A 14,267-nucleotide genomic window follows, 5' to 3' on the forward strand; every position below is an offset into this window, starting at 1 on the left:
GGCTGTGAGAAGGGACTGCAGAGCCAGCAGATTCTGCCCCAGGGCCAGGCCAAAGCACCTGTGGGAGGGGATGGAGAATCCATCAGTGCTGCCCAGGAAACACTGGTTAATGTGGGGAACTTGTGTGCTGCCTTTTGGTCTCTACAAATTACAGCTAATAAATAATAATTAAAACGGATTACACATTGATGATGGAATATTCAATTTGTTTATTCCCACTGATTATTGAAGAAAATACTAAATATATCAGCCATAAATATTTTTACTGTGAGGCATCAGAAGACTTCACATAGCACCAAGTTCACTTCCAGTTCCCTCACACACCCCTGCATGCATTAGAGCTGGGAAACACTCCCAGAAAATAATTAAAACTCCCAATATGAACAACAGAAGAAAATAAAGAGAGAAGCAAGAGCACCAGCCTATAATCTCCATTCTAAGATTGATCAACACTCATTGTAAAAGAACAGGTAAAAATGTAGTTGTTCTGTAAGCTTAAGTCAGATAAATAAGGAACAGTATTATATCCATCTTTGTCTCATTATTAAGGTCAGGTTAAGTAGTCTGACAATAAAGAATATTTGTCCCAAACACAGTCAGTAATACATTCTCAGTGAGACCTCCTCTCACATCCAAAACACTCATCACCTTTCCCCATAATTAAAGAGGAGGCATAAAATAAGATCTGACAGGTTTGCATATAAAAAAGGGCAGAGTGAATGTCCAGGAGTGGTGGAAATGCAACAATTCATCAGCCCAAGCTGAACAAAACACAGAGCACTGCACTGGATGGGGCTACACAGACCTGGGAACAAACCCACAGGTCACATGGAACAGGAATGGGCACATCAGTGTAGAGCCCACACTGAGAGGGGTTAGGAGGACACAGAAACTGCTCACCATGAGATTTAAGACACTTAACACAGAGACAAGGACATTCAGGGAGTAGCTGAAAATGGGATTCTTTGAGAGCACTTCAGGACAGTTCCCTCTGTCATTCTCTGCCTACACATAAATAACAGACAAGGAGATGCCCCAACCCTGGAAACATTCCAGGTCAGACTGGACTGGGCTCTAAGCAATTGGATTTAGTTGAAGATGTCCCTGCTCCTTGCAGGGGGGTTGGACAAGACATGTAAAGGTCCCTTCCAACCCAAACTATTCCATGACTCTGAAAACAAAACCTTACACGATTTGATCTTCACATTCTGTCCAAGTGCCACAGACTTGCTTTAAACACCAGTAACAGACAGTTTTTGCAGTAACAACCCAGGTAAGAGTGTGCACTTCATATGTCTGTAAGAAGCCAGGGAATCACCTCTCCAGGCCACCCAGACACGCAGTTTATTCACTGCGGTCCTTTGGCTCCCGGTACTTCCACTGGATGTAGTCAAAGATGTCTTCTTCACTTTCCACTGGCAGGGCCTCTCCAGCAACTCCTGCAGGCAAATCACAGGTTCTGTTTGAAAGGTGGAAGGTCTGTACCACCCAGAGATGACAAATGCATTGCAAGATTGAGACAAAACTCCTTTAAGTCAAGCAGACTTAAAAACAACACCCAGAACAACCCTCGCTGCTGCCCTGGCCTTTCCAGGGTTTAGGTGATGATTCTTATTAGTGACAAAGGAAATAAGGTAATGAATGAGCTTTGGGCCATGTCCTTATGCAGTTAAATGTATTTACAGTCGTGTGTGTAGTCACAAAACAACTGAAGGACATGGCACAGCCTGTGAAAAGAGTAGGAAACCACACTGTGCTTGGCACAGAAAAAGTCTTTAGGTCAGTAAGACTTCAAGCAGGTCAGGCAACCCAGCCTGGTGCCCCAGCACTGCCTGTACATAAACACCCACCTCTGCTTGCTCTAATGGTGCCCAGCACCAAAAAAGGCACTGTAGAAAACCTTCCTGAACTCCAGAGCTTCTCAGAACCATTTCCAACACTCTGCACCCAACCAAAGGTGGTCACACAACGTGTGTCACTGCAAGGAACACCCTGGCAGAGGCCCAGACTGACCAGTCACTCCCAGGCGCCGAATGGTGTATTCATTGATGGTGAAACCCATTTCCAGAGCGTGGGCTCTCATGTTCTTGTTGAATATGTCACTGCCTGTGAAGTACAGCACCCCACAGTAGTACTGATCCTTGGGGATAAGCCTGGAACAGTAAGGAGAAGTGCAGATTAGAACAAATACATAACAAGTTACAAGCCACTTGGAATTCAGTCCTTCAGATGCTGTTGTAGGTTTCATTTCTGTTTATGTGCACACCCTCTGCAGCTCTGCACATTTGTTTTTCCCACAAACCAGATGCAAGAATGAAAGGAACTGCACACTGAAGAAAGGCTCAGCACCAGAAGTCACTGGTGTTCAGCCACAACCTGGTTATGATTCTTGCACTCCAAGAATTAATGCCAGAGCAGGATGATAAAACAGGACACAATTCTGAATCGGGACAGAATATCATAATTTAAAATACAGCATTGCTGCCAATAACCTGGTGCAGGCACTGGCAGTTGTACAGTGAAAAGGAAGTAGAAACCCAGTAAATGCCATGCTCTGAACATGGAAATAGAGATCTGAATGCAGAACTTGATGCAAATGCCTCCTGGGCAGCAGAGCTAAAGAGGGGCTGGGTGGGTGTTTTGGGGTGTTACCTGATATCAATCCTCCTGTGGGGATAGGCTGTTCCATCCTCTCTGTCTGGCAGCTGACACACACCCTGGGAGGAGGCAAGGCAAGCAAGAGTTCCAATGAAATTAAACCCATTCAGGATCTGTCTTTACCTCCTCACCCCCAAAAGAGCCCTCACCATGAATTTGGTGTCACCTTTAGACAACATGTCTGTGACAAAGTGGACTTTTTCCAGTTGTTCTACAACTTGATGCAGAAGTTTTGACTAGGAACAAGACAGCACAGAAGAAATTAGTTCACAAGTAAAGACAATATCTTACTTATTTACTAGATATCATTATAAATATATGTATTATTCTCCATGAAATTGGTCCCAGGGGGAAAAATGTGACAATAATACTGAGAAAAAGGTAGTAAAATAACAATTGTGCCACACAAACCAGTTCCACTGATAGCCCCACACCAGATTGCTTTTAGCTGGAAGTGACAAAGATAATTCAGCTTCTAAGCTATGAGTCTATAGAAGCAACACAAGAAAAAACCCACTGTCATTAATACTTCTTCAGAGTTAGTCCCAAAAGATCACAAGGGCAGCAGGACATTGTCCTCTCATCTACACCACTCTGGTACCTAAAGAGATATTCCCTTTAATCCCTGCTTTACCCAGGCAGCTGCTGCAGCTCTGCCCTATAAAGGCACAGGAATTGAAGGGTGGGAGGAATTGTGTGATGGGAAGAGCAGGGACAGAAGGGTAAGAGTAAACATTGAGTAGTTCTGCAAGAGAAACACAACACAAGGACCTGAGAAGTGACTGTAACTCCTCAAACGAAGCACAGCAATCCAAGAGTTTAAAATTACAGCAAAAAGAAGATGCAAAAAGCTGCAATACAAGTCTGACACTACAGACCTGCTGAATTTCAACATACCCTGGTGGGAGCAAAGCACAGCACTGACTCACAGCAGGTGGGAAACACACCTGTTTGGCTGACTCAGATGTGAAGCTGGGATGGGTCAGGAGAACATCCATGTCACCACTTGACTCTGCACCTGGGGGAGGAAGCAGCACAGAAAAACCCTCTGCACATGACAAAGTGCTCTGACACTGCTGAACATCCAGCCAGCCTTTTCTTGTAAGAATGTTTTTCTAGTAGAAAATAGTCACTATTCAAGATACTTGTAAAAAAAATAAGATCTTAAAGTAAGAGAACTTTGTTCTTCCATCAAAAAGTTTCTACCCCCCAGACCTCAGGAAACACCCAAGAATTTCTTGCTGAGCTCTACAGCAGTGGAGCACAAATGCTGATATTGCAAAAGCAAACAAGGCAACCAACCTCGTCTGAAGCTGCCACAGACTGTGGCAATATACTTTGGGTCCAGCTTCTTTATCTCTCTCAGCACAATTTCCTACATTAAAAGGAAAGATGTGTGTTTAGAGGTGTCAGTCAGTGCCCATCAGTGCCTCACATCCTCAACAGAGACTTTCTCACCTGCATTTGCAGCATCTCCTCCCTTGGGATTCTTTTCTCAAAATCTTCAAAATATCTGTACATATAAAAATAAAAGTATCTGAACGAGTGGCAGGGGCAGCATCTTGCCCTTTCACACACCTGGTGTCTGAGGGAGTCACTTGAAAAGCCAACAGAACTTACTTCAACCCAATTCGCTGGTGATGGGTCAGCTTGTGCTCAACTTTCCTCAGATCTGGAACAATTCAGAAGAAAAACAAACAAAGAAGTCACTTCAGGACTAAAAATACCACAGTGAGTTTTCCCCAGTGCAAAGATGGTGCACACAAAGAATGCAACAACCTCAAAGGAAAGAATTTTAAACTGACTGTGCAGCAGCTGATGGGGTGACTACAAATGCACAGAGCACTTTCTGATAAGAGTCCATTGAAGAGCCCAAATCCTTGTAATTTTCCATGTAAACTGCAAGTACTTTGGATATGTAGGGGATGCCTTAAGCCTGTGCATTAACTTTGCATCTCACACACCTTCCCCAAAGCCCAGGCCAGATATTCCATCACAGAGCCAGGACAGACAAAAATGCCACATTGCTGAGTGTGAAATGAAGCCCCACATTTACACTCACCTTCTAAAGTCTTAATTCCTTCCTCCACAAACTTCCTGGCAGCAGCAGGGCTGCAAAGAGACAGTGTGGCATCAGGAACAACAAGAACCTTACAGCACTGAATAGGATACTACAATTCACTGTAACTGAGTTCCTAAAGGCCCAGACTGAGCTCACTTGTGGTGCTTCCCCTCCTTTCAGTCCATGCTCTCAGCCAGCAGACATGGCCATCCAAAGCTTGGCCTGCACATTTTTTAGCACTGATAGAACCACAGAATTGTAAAACCCAAACTAAATGATACCAAATAAGCAATATTGCTTCAGGCACTAATACCAAATGCATGATAAGAACTGTCACCCAAATTCTCTTCACAAATCTACCATATAAATAGAAAAAGGGAAAAAACAAAACAAGCAAACTTTTACCCAATGCCAGTAACTCGTGTCAGGAAATTGATAGAAGCACTTGTATCATCTTGTCGAATCTACAGAAACAAAACAAACCAGTTCCTCCTCTACTCCTTTTGCAATAAACAAGAAAACCCTTGAGAAAACAGCTTAGAATTCCACTTTTGATAGCAGATATGCTCATGCTGGTTACATAACCTAAAATAACTTTCATAAATAGACAGTTTTGAGGCTTTGGCTGAGCTCACTCCTTGAGTTCTACTCACCACACACTCCACGTTCACTGTTCTTAAGAGGGACACAAATCTCTCCAGGGGCAGAACCAGAAATGGAGCAGAGCAACAAGGCTGCTCTGCAGGTCTCAGAGAAAAGCAGCTCCTGAGAAACAGAGCAGGAGGGAAGGAAACCCACCTTTTCCAGCTTGCGTAGTTTGCCAGTGGATAAGAACTCATCAATCTTCTCAGCAATTTTAGCACCTACTCCATCCTAAACATTGAGGGTGAGGACAAACAAGTTATCTCCAAAAATCACTTGCAGTCATTATATTTGGGAAAAAGGAAAGCTCCCGAGAATTGAGAGTCCAGAAGGAACTATGGGGCCCCAAAGACCCCCATAAAATATTGCACCATAAAGGAGCACAAGAGCTCCAGGCTGCAACACAAGCAGCACCCACAGTAATTCAAGGGCTGCATTCAACGTTTTGCCCAAAGCAAAAACTTTGAACAAGGCTTTGTTTCTCACCACTCAAGATCCCAGAGTGAACAAACCAGGAACAGAGACCGTTTCAGAGGCAGAAACTCGGGTGGGGCCGCAGTTCCAGCAGTGACGGCCCCACAGCCGAGCCCCGAGTTCGGTCCCCCCATGGGGCACCGGGGATGCTCCAGGAGCGCAGGGGATGCTCCAGGAGCACCGGGGACATTCCGGGAGAACCAGGGATGATCCGGGAGCACCGGGGACGCTCCGGGAGTACCGGGGACATTCCGGGAGAACCAGGGATGCTCCTGGAATGCCAGGGACGCTCCGGGAGCACCGGGGACATTCCAGGAGAACCAGGGATGATCCGGGAGCACCGGGGACGCTCCGGGAGTGCCGGGGATGCTCCGGCTGCCCCCGCGTCCTCCCGCCAGCATCACCCACCAGCTTCTTGGCTTCGGCGCCGCTCTGGATCTTGGTCGGGTACCGGGAGATCACCGAGGCCGCTTTCCTGTACGCGTTGTACTTGTGGATGGCTCTGTTCACGTTGCGCTCGTAGTTGGCCAGTTCTGCGGGAGCGGCGGCGCGGTGAGAGCGGCCCAAGGGGGCGGCCCCGCCCGCACCCCGACCAAGCGCACGGCACTTACCGGTGAGGAAGTCGGTGATGCCCTCGTTGGGGCTCTCCTGGGGGGCTTTGCGCTTGCTCATGGCTGGCACCGGCACCGGCACCGGCACCGGCACCGGGAGCTCCGGGCACCGATCCCAGGGAAGCGCTTCCGTCTGTGACGTCACAGCGCGTCCGGCCTCGGTGCGCGTGCGCGGGAGGGACGGGGATATTCGGGAGAACCGGGGATGCTCCGGGATGTCGAGGATGCTCCGGGATGTCGAGGATGCTGCAGGAGTACCGGGGAAGCTCCGGGATGCTGCGGGAGTGATGGGGATGCCCTGGGATGCCGGGATGCTCCGGGAGAGACGAGGATGCTCCCGGAGTGCCGGGGATGCTGCGGGAGTACCGGGGATGCTCCCGGAGTGCCGGGGATGCTGCGGGAGTACCGGGGATGCTGCGGGAGTGCCGGGGCTGGTCCGGGAGTACCGGGGATGCTGCGGGAGTACCGGGGATGCTCCGGGATGCCGGGGATGCTCCGGGAGTGCACATGAGAGATGCTAAAAAGTGGGAAGGAACATTTCCTGGCAGTGTCAGCCCTCCCGTGAGATTGCCAGATGTGTGCACAGCCTCGGGCTCTCAGGTGCAGATGATGTGCCCTCCATGGCACTCCCTTCCCCGTCCTTCCACCCTCCCCAGCACTCCCATCCAGCACCCACATCCCTCTCCCGTACCTGTGTTCCCCCACAATCCCCTCCTCACCGAGCCCAGGTCCGTGACAGCCCCTCCTTCCCCCTCCCCACCCTCAAAGGGTTCAGCCCCGCCCTGACTTCCACAATAATTCAGAATCAGGACAGCACATCCCTAGTTTTTCATTCCTTTTTGCCTATTTATTGTTTTTTTTCCATCCAGCAGCATTCCCAGCCCACAGGAATCATCACCCTTTGGGGGGCTGGGGGTCACGATGGCCCATTCCCCCACCAGCCCCCCCTTCTCTCCTCCAAACCCCTCATTTCTCTCCAGACTTGAGTTCTGGGGGCTGGTTTTCCCCATTTTGAGGGGCTTGGGGACATTCCCAAGCACTGGCTGCTGACAGAGGGAATAACCTTCCCCTCTGTTCCTTGGAGCTCTGACCCCTCATTTCTCTCCTTCACAGCACCTCTTTCATCCAAATTTCACCCCAAATTGGACTCCTGGCTCTCCATCACCTGTCCCAGCCACAGAATCCAGCAGCAAATCCAAATCTCTTTTCCACCAAACCCCATTTTTCCCCTCCTTTAGTAACTCCTTTGGGTGCTGACACCCCACGGTGACCCTGGTGGTCCCAGCTGGGGGCCCTGCTGTCCCCCACTCCTGCTCCCTCCTCAGCCCCCAGGGAAGCTCCCACAGCCCAGAGTGGGGCTCCTGCTGGAGCCAGGATGGGATCCAGGAGCTCAGCACCTCCCTCTGGCTCCACCTGGGCAGGGTAAGGACAGGGTAAGGGACCCTGTATTTGGGATGGACAGAGGGACTATCCCAGTGCCAGGCTGTGGGGTTCATGAAATCTCCCACTGCCTTTTCCTCCTCCTTCACTTCCAGAGATTTCCACCTGGAGCAGGTGAATCCCGGCTCTGTGACCTCTCCTGGCCCTTCCCGAGCTCCCACACCAGGGGGCACAGCAGCATGTCTGCCTCCAAGGGCTGATCCACCAGCAGAATTCCCTGTGCAGCATCCTGCTCCATGTCAGATCAGGCAGGAATCTCCCTCCAGCTCGACCCCAGGGTCACAGATGGCAGTGAAGTGGATCTGGGGGTGAGAGGAGGAGGGAGGGGAGGAAGGCTGAAGGCCGTGGCTCACATAGGCCTCCAGGGATTTCAGCAGCTGCCTTGGCTTCTTTTTGGTGGATAATTCCAGCTCTGGAAGGGTCAGAGAGGGAAAAGGTTGAGGGGAACAAGGTCTGGATGGTGTTATGGGCCTAAAAGATCCAGTGCTTTTTCCTTAGGAAAGGGTGTAATCATATTTTTCTTGGAATGAGGGAGCACGGGAAGCTCCTCTGCACCCCCAGCTGAGCACCAGCCCAAGCTCTCCTGAGACTGGAATCCAGGGAACATAAGGCAAAGCTGGAGCTTGGCAGTGCCAGCTGGATCCCAATTTCCAGGGCATCCATAAGCTCCACTGACACCAGTCCCTCTGGAATAACTAACTCACAGACTGGGGTTAAGCTACATCCCTGTATGAGCCAAGGGAGCAGGGAATGTCCCCACATGTCACCCTCCTCAAGCCACCCCAGCATAACATCCCTCTGGGCTGGAAAATAGTGCTGAAAAAACTCTTGGAGCACTGGGACAGGGAAAAATAGTGGAAATCCTCAGTGTCAGGATTAAATAGGGAATGTTTGGGTGTCTTGGGCATTACAGCCCTTGGAACTGGGCTCAGATGTGCTGAGAACACATAGCAGGGGGTGTCTTTGGGACGTCCAGGGGTTGTTTTCCCAGGGAGAATAAGGGGAAGGAGAAGCTGGGAAGACAAACCCTTGAGGACGAACGCGGCGTCGGCGACAGTCGCGCGCTGCCCCTTCCAGAGGCGGGAGAGGCGCAGGAAGGCGGCGGCGTGCAGGTCGTTCAGCACCCCAATCACCTGCTGCCGGCGGTTGCATTCCCTGGAAAACAGGGGGAGGGCTCAGCTGCATCCCAGGGAGGGCCCTGGCCATGGTTGGAGAGCCCAGGCCCAGCCCACCCTCACCGGGAGAGCCGCTCCTCCCGCAGCGCCTGGAGCACCATCCGGGTGATGTTCACGGACATGACGCAGAAGGGGAAATTCTGGAAGAGAACCGGAATTCCAGCATTAGGGCAGCTCAGGTGGAAAACTCTGCTCCTCCCCGGCACCTCCAACCCTCTGACACCACATCCATGCGGCCCCAAGCCCATGGGGTGGGTGACAGACCCAGGTACTGGGATCACAGCCCTGTGGATCCAGGCTTGGATGGAAGCTGAGGGCTGAGCCGAGATTGTATCCAGGCTGAAACCTGGACCAAAGTGTGGAATTAAAGGAGACACATTCCACTCGCTTCATTTTCCTGCTGCTCAACCCTCCCGCCCTTTTATCCCACTCTAAGGCAGGATCAAATCTCTACAATCCCATTTCCAGCACAAATCCAGCACCTGGAGCCCAGCTCCAGCCTGGATCAGGCTCCTTGGGCTCCACCTTCCTCCCCTCACCAGCACAAGGGGTCAGCATCCCAAAAAAATCCCTGAAGAGGTGGTTTTTTCTTTCCCTTTCCCAGAGCACTGGGAATTCAAGGGAGACCTCCTAGCAGGGAGGAGGGAAGGCCATGCCTGGGTTTCATGCTGTGAGAGCTGAAAAATCTCCCGTGCCAGCGGCAGCGTCCGAGAGTCCAGGACAAAGAACAGGATCTGCATCAGCCCCAGCATTCCAGTCCCACGCAGGTCAGTCCCAGGATCCACACCTGGGGGTGTGAGGGGACAGCAGGGAGTCACCCCCTGTCACCTTCCCACCTCCATGGGCTGTTTATCCCATCCCTGCACTTGCAGAGTACAAGAATCCTGGGGATTCCCTTCCTCAAGGGGAAGCTTTGAGGGAATTTCCCTGAAGGGGCCAGCACCTCATTCACCTGGGCATTAACCAGCCCTGCTCCCCCACATCCCCTGCACTCCCATTCCCACACTCTTCCAGGAATTACCAGCATTTTTAGGCACGTGGTACTGGGATAATTCAGCCAACCAGTCCAGATCTTGTACTGGGGGCAGTTTGGTTTAATATCGTTATGGATAATAGGATTGTGGGAATTTTATAGGGATATGGAGAGGAGAGGGAGGTGAGGCTGCACCTCAAATCCTGGGATGAATTTTGGGGTCCAAGAAGGACACTGAGGTGCTGGAGCATGTCCAGGGAAGGGCAGTGGAGCTGGGGCTGGAGCACAGGGAGTGGCTGAGGGAGCTGGGATGGGACAGGGTTGCTGTGGGGCAGGTTTAGCTGGAGTTAGGGAATGGCCCAGGGACCTCCCTGGGCTCAGGGCTGCTCAGGAGCTCATTCCCTGCCCTACCCTGGAATCCCAGCTCCTCCCAGTGTGCTCCGTAGCGGGGACAGCCCAGACAGGAGCGTGTCAGCTGCTGGTAGATGGTCTGCAGGATCCGCATGTGCACCCGCTCCGAGTCATCCAGGGCGCCTGGAGGAGGGAGGGAGGGACACAGGGAGCAACACCCCACCTGGCTAAAAACACCCCCCGGCACCCAAACCAGCCCTCAGCACCCCAAAGACACTCCACGATGTGCCCAAAACACCCCTCAGTGCCTCAACCAACACCAACACCCTCCAAAAGCCACCCCAGCGCCCCAAAACAGCCCATGGCACCTTAAAAATCCTCCCAGCCCACCAAAAGATGCCCCCAGACTCCAAAAAAACACCTCCTACAAAAACCAGCCCTTGGCACCCAATAAATGCATCCTGGCACCCAAAATATGCCCTGTGGCACCCAAAAACACCCCCTGGTGCCCAAAAAACATCCCTTGACACCACAAGAAATCCATGCCCAAAAAATGTCACTCAGTGCCCCAAACCCAACACACCCCCCCAAAAATGCCCCCCAGGCACCTAAAAAACACTACTTGGTGCCCTAAAAAGGCCCCTCAGCCCCCAAACCCACAGTCCTGGCGTTTCCCCATGTGTGACCCCCCGGGACAGTCAGACACGATGCTCCCCATGCCAAAGGACGGGGGATTCCCATCCCACCCCGCTCAGCCATGGACGGAGGGGCAGGAGGGGCCGTAGAGCCAAGGGGGTCCTGCCCGGAGCCGTGTCCATGAGGAGCGGGAAGGGGGAGGAGACCCAGCGCTCCCCGAGCCCCGCGATCCCAGCAGGGAGCAGAGGACACCCCGGGCCACTCACACTGTGCCATGGCCAGCGCCAGCTCCCGCTCCCCCCGGAGCTGCGGCCGGAGTCGGGGGCGGCCCCCGAGGCAGCGCAGCAGCACGGCCAGGCCCCGCCGGCGCCCCGGGCCCCGCGCCCTCCTCTGCGGGAGAAACCCCCGAGCCGTCAGGGCCGAGCCCTCGGGGGGGGGCCGGTGTCTCCCGCTCCCGATTCCCCCGGTGCCCCCACTCCCGATTCCCCCCACTCCCGGTTCCCGCCGTGCCCCCACTCCCGATTCCCCCCACTCCCGATTCCCCCGGTGCCCCCACTCCCGATTCCCCCCACTCCCGGTTCCCCCGGTGCCCCCACTCCCGGTTCTCCCGATTCCCCCCACTCCCGATTCCCCCGGTGCCCCCACTCCCGATTCTCCCCACTCCCGGTTCCCGCCGTGCCCCCACTCCCGATTCCCCCCACTCCCGGTTCCCCCGGTGCCCCCACTCCCGATTCCCCCCACTCCCGGTTCCCGCCGTGCCCCCACTCCCGATTCCCCCCACTCCCGATTCCCCCGGTGCCCCCACTCCCGATTCCCCCCACTCCCGGTTCCCCCGGTGCCCCCACTCCCGGTTCTCCCGATTCCCCCCACTCCCGATTCCCCCGGTGCCCCCACTCCCGATTCCCCCCACTCCCGGTTCCCGCCGTGCCCCCACTCCCGATTCCCCCCACTCCCGATTCCCCCCACTCCCGGTTCCCCCGGTGCCCCCACTCCCGATTCCCCCCACTCCCGGTTCCCCCGGTGCCCCCACTCCCGGTTCCCCCGGTGCCCCCGGGCAGCAGGAGCGGGGCCGTACCCGGCTTTCGGACAGCTCCGAGCTCTGGAAATGCTGCAGCGCCTCAGCGAAGGAAATTGGGGGCGGGGGCGCAGACAAGGAGTCCCCCAACCCTGCAGGGGGTAGGGAAGGAGGGAGGGAAGGGGTCAGACCCCCCCAGAGACCTCTGATCCCCCCAGAGACCCCTGGCCCCCAGCAGGGTGAAGGCACAGGGAATAGGGGGAAACAGGGAGTCTCCCTCCCCTCCCAAACAACAGCCATCCTGCCCTCCAGGATCCCGGTCCGGCCCCCCGTCCCAGACCTGCCAGGCCCCCGTTATTCCCAGTACCTGACTGGATCTCCTCCAGAGCCTCCCACTCCTCCTGTGCCCGCTGCTGCTCCTCGCTGATCCCTGCCCGAGGGAAGGGCACGGGGCTCAGATCGGGCGGGGGGTTTGCCCCTTCCCCGAACACCCTGGCCCTGGATTGCCCCTTTTCCAGGGAAAATCTCAACTGCAGCATTTACCCTGGCTGATATGGGGAACAAACCAGGACCACGTGGACTTGAGCCCCCCACCCCAGCTGGATGGGTCCCTCCCCGCCCCCGGGTGATCTTCCCACCGGGAAACGCTGGGATCGCTGCAGGAGAAGCAGGAGAAGCTCACCAGGGTCCGGGCACTGCCCCGCCTCCAGCACCAGCGCCTGCAGGACACGGCCCTGCCCCAGAGCCGGGACCTGGGGGAGGAACCACAGCAGGGTCACCCCGGGCAGACCCCGAGATCAGCTCAGTTGGTTAAAACTTGCTTGTAATAATGCCAAGGTCATGGGTTCAATCCCCTATGTGGGTCATTGACTTAAGAGTTGGACTCGATGATCCTTGGGGGTCCTTTCCAACTCAGAACAGTCTGGGATTCTGTGATGCTTTCCCCCAAACCCCAACACACCCCAGACCCCGAGGGTTTCCCCTCCCGGTCCCGCCCCGTGCCCCGCAGGGAGGCGGCTCAGGCCCCTTCGGGAATCTGCGCCCCCAGGATGAATTTATACGGACAGAACGGGAGAACTGGAGCCGTGACGGGGAGCAGGGGGGCCCGCGGGGGGCTCGGCCGGGGGGGCTCCGGCCAGCAGGGACTTGCCGGGGGTACAACGCGCGGCTGCTCCTCGGGGCGCTCCTCGGGCCGCTCCGGGCCCCCCGCACCGCTCATGGCCTGCGGGGACAGCGGGGACAGCGGCAGCTGGGGAGGGGGGCCCGGCCACTGACCCCCCCCAGGGCCACCCCGGGCCCTCAGGAGTCCCACCAGCCCCTCAGGGTCCCCCCAGCACCACCCCGGGCCCTCAGGAGACCCCGCCAGCCCTGAGAGCCCCCCAGGACCCCTCAGGAACCCCCAGGCCCCCCACTGGCCCCTCAGGAACCCTCACGACCCCCCAGCCCCTCAGGGGCCCCCCAAAGCCCCCCAGCCCCTCAGGGTCTCCCCAGAACCCTCCCAGCCCCTCAGGAACCCCCAGGCCCCCCCAGCCCCTCAGGGTCCCCTCAGCGGGTCCCGCTCCCGCCCTGACCCCTCCGCGCTCCCCGACCCGGCGCCGCCGCAGTGCGCAGGCGCGGCCGCGCTGCACGCCGGGAAATGGAGTCCGCGCCACCGCCCGCTTTGGGGGCTGAGGAACCGGGGACTACAACTCCCGGCGTGCACCGCGCGGGGGGGAGCGGTGGGCGGGGCCGTGAGTGGTGGGCGGGGCTGGGAGCGGTGGGCGGGGCTGGGAGCGGTGGGCGGGGCTGCGGGTTTGGGACACGGGGACCGGTCCCAGCTCCCAGTGCCCAATCCCAGCTCCCAGTGCCCAATCCCAGTTCCCAGTGCTCAGTCCCAGTTCCCAGTGCTCAGTCCCAGTTCCCAGCATCCCACTACCAGCTCCCAGTGTCAGCTCCCAGTATCCCAGTCCCATCTCGCAATGCCCACTTCCCATCTCCCAGTATCTCAGTCGCACTTCCCAGTGCCCACTTCCCATCTCCCGGTGCCCAGTGCCAGTTCCCAGACCCAGTTCCCAGTGGCAGTTCCCCGTATCCCAGCGCTGGCTCTCAGCTCCCAGTGCCGGCTCCCAGTCCCAGCTCCATCTCCCAGCGCGTTTCCGCTCCCACCTCCCGCATCCCAGTGCCCGCCCTCGCTGCCCAGCGCCGTGCCCAGTTCCCGGGGGCAGCTCCCGACCCGCCCCGCGGTTCCCCC

At 55.6% G+C, this 14,267-nt stretch overlaps 2 protein-coding genes across 3 annotated transcripts; both read right to left on the reverse strand.

Moving 5' to 3' along the window:
* Positions 1-185: 185 nt before the first annotated feature.
* On the reverse strand, positions 186-6,575 carry POLB (DNA polymerase beta). Its single transcript, XM_071579204.1, has 13 exons — positions 6,448-6,575; positions 6,245-6,369; positions 5,519-5,593; positions 5,126-5,184; positions 4,721-4,770; positions 4,279-4,330; positions 4,117-4,171; positions 3,961-4,033; positions 3,606-3,676; positions 2,808-2,894; positions 2,653-2,717; positions 2,014-2,153; positions 186-1,439 (listed from the first exon to the last, which is right to left on the reverse strand). The coding sequence occupies exons 1-13, from the start codon at positions 6,506-6,508 to the stop codon at positions 1,345-1,347; spliced, it is 1,008 nt and encodes a 335-aa protein (XP_071435305.1). The 5' UTR covers positions 6,509-6,575; the 3' UTR covers positions 186-1,344.
* Positions 6,576-7,274: 699 nt separating this feature from the next.
* Positions 7,275-14,262, reverse strand: ELMOD3 (ELMO domain containing 3). Of its 2 annotated transcripts, none has more exons than XM_071579065.1 (11): positions 14,082-14,262; positions 13,188-13,259; positions 12,720-12,789; positions 12,405-12,467; positions 12,098-12,189; positions 11,289-11,412; positions 10,447-10,569; positions 9,719-9,849; positions 9,126-9,202; positions 8,915-9,042; positions 7,275-8,299 (listed from the first exon to the last, which is right to left on the reverse strand). In XM_071579065.1, exons 2-11 carry the CDS (start codon positions 13,254-13,256, stop codon positions 8,127-8,129), a joined length of 1,050 nt encoding a protein of 349 aa, XP_071435166.1. In that variant the 5' UTR covers positions 13,257-13,259; positions 14,082-14,262; the 3' UTR covers positions 7,275-8,126. The 2 variants fall into 2 exon arrangements, with proteins under 2 accessions (XP_071435166.1, XP_071435165.1); XM_071579064.1 differs by lacking the exon at positions 14,082-14,262 and adding an exon at positions 13,609-13,649.
* Positions 14,263-14,267: the final 5 nt, after the last annotated feature.

The sequence above is a fragment of the Pithys albifrons genome, chromosome 29 (genome assembly GCF_047495875.1).
Source record: "Pithys albifrons albifrons isolate INPA30051 chromosome 29, PitAlb_v1, whole genome shotgun sequence".
In the NCBI taxonomy this organism is placed as follows: Eukaryota; Metazoa; Chordata; class Aves; order Passeriformes; family Thamnophilidae; genus Pithys; species Pithys albifrons.

Bases quoted from the DNA above. Each gene is read 5' to 3' on its own strand.
- POLB (XM_071579204.1), bottom strand. From the start codon at position 6,508: ATGAGCAAGCGCAAAGCCCCCCAGGAGAGCCCCAACGAGGGCATCACC. The intron at 5,185-5,518 runs GTGGGTTTCCTT...TTGTTTCTGTAG, and splicing joins AACTACGCAAGCTGGAAAAG to ATTCGACAAGATGATACAAG. The intron at 4,331-4,720 runs GTGAGTGTAAAT...GAATTGTTCCAG, and splicing joins AGGAATTAAGACTTTAGAAG to ATCTGAGGAAAGTTGAGCAC.
- ELMOD3 (XM_071579065.1), bottom strand. From the start codon at position 13,256: ATGAGCGGTGCGGGGGGCCCGGAGCGGCCCGAGGAGCGCCCCGAGGAG. The intron at 12,468-12,719 runs GTGAGCTTCTCC...TCCCTCGGGCAG, and splicing joins GGGGCAGTGCCCGGACCCTG to GGATCAGCGAGGAGCAGCAG. The intron at 9,043-9,125 runs GTGAGGGTGGGC...CCTGTTTTCCAG, and splicing joins CGGGAGGAGCGGCTCTCCCG to GGAATGCAACCGCCGGCAGC.